A 2,648-nucleotide genomic window follows, 5' to 3' on the forward strand; every position below is an offset into this window, starting at 1 on the left:
ATCGCTACCAACAGCAATTATGCCGAATGAGTGATGAATTGATGCATAAAAGGCTATTTGTGGCCAGTAATCGAAGCACAGTCATTTTTTTGCAGGATAAAGATCGACCGCATGTTGCGAAAGCGTAAAACAGACATTTTTACAGCTTGAATGGGAAGTCCTCCCGCCACCAGCGTACGCTCTAGACATGGCACCGTCGTATTACCATCTTTGCCGGTCGACACAACACGCACGTAAAGACACACATTCCTCCACACTTCCCCAGTTACGAAGATGTCCAATCGAAGAAGGCCATTAGAGTTAGTTTATTGTAGACGTAGGTAACATAGATTCGTCTCATATCCTTTGCCTTTTGAATGTACAATATCGCAATAGCTTCACTGCGCATATAACCAATACCAGAAGCATCAAATGGCTGGCAATAACCATCATTGGAGAGAACGCCTTAAATTGTTGAATTGATTGATAATAACAGCAATTCCAAGGGTTCTTGCCGGTATAATGTTTAGATGCAAATTAACAAAGTGGTTCTTATGTATAACTTTACCGAGTTGAAAAAATTGAAGCGAAATGTTGGGATGCAGACATATGTTGGCGCCCCCCACGATAGCCGCATCGCATTCTCCACTTCGTATCATTCTATAAGCTTCCGCCATGGCGTAGTGGCTTGAACTGCAAGCCGTATCCAAGACATAAGATGGTCCATCAAGGCCAAACCAGTTAGAAATGCTGTTGGCTAACAAGTATCGACTACATCCAACAATTGGGTATCCAGCTGCCTAATCACAAATAAAGATGCGATATCATGTAAATTTTTCTCCAGTATCTTTCTCTCTGTATTGCGTGCGTATATAAGAAATTCCAGAGTGGCCGAATATTTCCGCTACGTAGCCGTTTAAATATCGACGATAAAGTTAAAGTGAAAGTTGTTTAAAAACATCTTATACTTGTAACATTATTATCATATAAAATGCTTCGTTTATGAAACATTAAACNTATGAAATATTCAACCGACCGAAATGTCTTCCTTAAATATTTGAAATATCGTTAAATATTTTATTTCAGTAATAAATAATTCCTGTAATAAATAATTATGATTCTTGTCGCAGAGTAACATGATCCTCTGAAGACACCGGTTTTTATTCCTCTTAATTCTTTAGGATTTACACCGGCATCAATAATCGCTTCGTAGATGTGTTCAAGCAACATCCTGCACATAGGATTATTGGCGTGCGCTTCCGAAGATGTCATATTGAAAAATTACTCGTCGAATTTATGTTCATGGTTAATAAATTACGATCGAGTAGGCATAACGTAATGAACTGTTAAAATTCCGGACATTTACTTTATTATACTTAGTATATAATCGATTGAATTTCTTAAAAAAAACAGCAGAAGATTAATATTTTCTCTTTCGAATTTTTATGCGAATAGTGGTTTTATATTACCATTACTCCATCGTCGACTATCATCGGAACCTAGGTCCATTTTATTCAAAAGATTTTCTTCTAGTTGTTTCATATTATCGGAATTGGGAAACCGTCCTGAAATACCAGAGATCACAATTTCCTCCTCTGGAAGGACTTTCACATATGGATTGTACCGTTTGCTGCTTTCCATGATGTCGGCTCGCTGTTATAAATTGATGTGAACTGGAAAGAGAAAGATTTTCAAATTTTACTAGCAGAATGAATACAACAATCAAAGTGGATATCAAATAAACGTACAATATTATTTTACGCACAAATTTTGCGCTTGTGATGTGTATTTTAAATTTATTCTTATACTAGATATGGAGTTAAAAAAAATACATCGTTCCTTTCCAAGCTTCTAAGTCGTTAAAATAAAATTTAATAACAGTTTCAATTGTCTCCGCTCGTCATTTGAGATTATTTCTTGATAGCAGCCAGTAACCTGAAGTATAAATGCTTCATTTAATCAAAACAAGACTGCTTATGAAACTCATCGGTAACCACTTATATACCCTTCTATACGGCTAACATAATATAAGTCATATTTCAGTTTGCTGCATATAAATATTCCCACTTCTTTTATTTCACCTACGTATGCCACTGTTCTTTGTGTTTCCTTCTCCCTTTTCCATCATTCTTTATCCTCTCTCTCTCTCTCTCTCTCTCTCTCTCTCTCTCTCTCTCTTTCTCTCTCTCTCTGATACTATTAATTATATATCGAATTATCACATACATAGTAAAGTCTATGCATATCAGGCCTGAAGAATTCCGAGCGCTTAAGTTTGATCGGACTTTGACTATCAAGTAACACATTTATTATTTTTATGCGCAGCAACGCTCTATCTCACGTAACTCGTTTTTTGACCGTAATTAAAAGTGAACGTGTCGACAAGTTTCTTGAAATGTTTAAAATCGAGTATCGTGCGGTGAACAAATTCTTGAACGAAGAAAGTTTTACACCGTTACAAATTAAATATCGTTTGGATGTAAACGGGACTCTTTCCTATCATATTCAACTGTCAAAAGAATAGGCTAAAGTGTTAAAATTGGACAAGAAACTCTGAAAGACGAACCTCACCTCGGTCAGTCTGCGGAAATTGTTACTCCGGAAACCATTTTTGTCGTGAAGATTAAATTGCTTAATGACCGATCTTTGAATTCTTTAAGCGCATAGTG

The 2,648-nt window shown here is 36.3% G+C and overlaps 1 protein-coding gene across 1 annotated transcript; it reads right to left on the minus strand.

Moving 5' to 3' along the window:
* Positions 1–265: 265 nt before the first annotated feature.
* On the minus strand, positions 266–1,620 carry LOC106743774 (fatty acid synthase-like). The gene is made up of 4 exons (XM_014617965.1): positions 1,449–1,620; positions 1,168–1,235; positions 548–779; positions 266–444 (listed from the first exon to the last, which is right to left on the minus strand). The coding sequence occupies exons 1-4, from the start codon at positions 1,618–1,620 to the stop codon at positions 266–268; spliced, it is 651 nt and encodes a 216-aa protein (XP_014473451.1).
* Positions 1,621–2,648: the final 1,028 nt, after the last annotated feature.

Source organism: Dinoponera quadriceps, unplaced genomic scaffold (genome assembly GCF_001313825.1).
Source record: "Dinoponera quadriceps isolate SergipeBrazil2010 unplaced genomic scaffold, ASM131382v1 scaffold1232, whole genome shotgun sequence".
Lineage (NCBI taxonomy): Eukaryota > Metazoa > Arthropoda > Insecta > Hymenoptera > Formicidae > Dinoponera > Dinoponera quadriceps.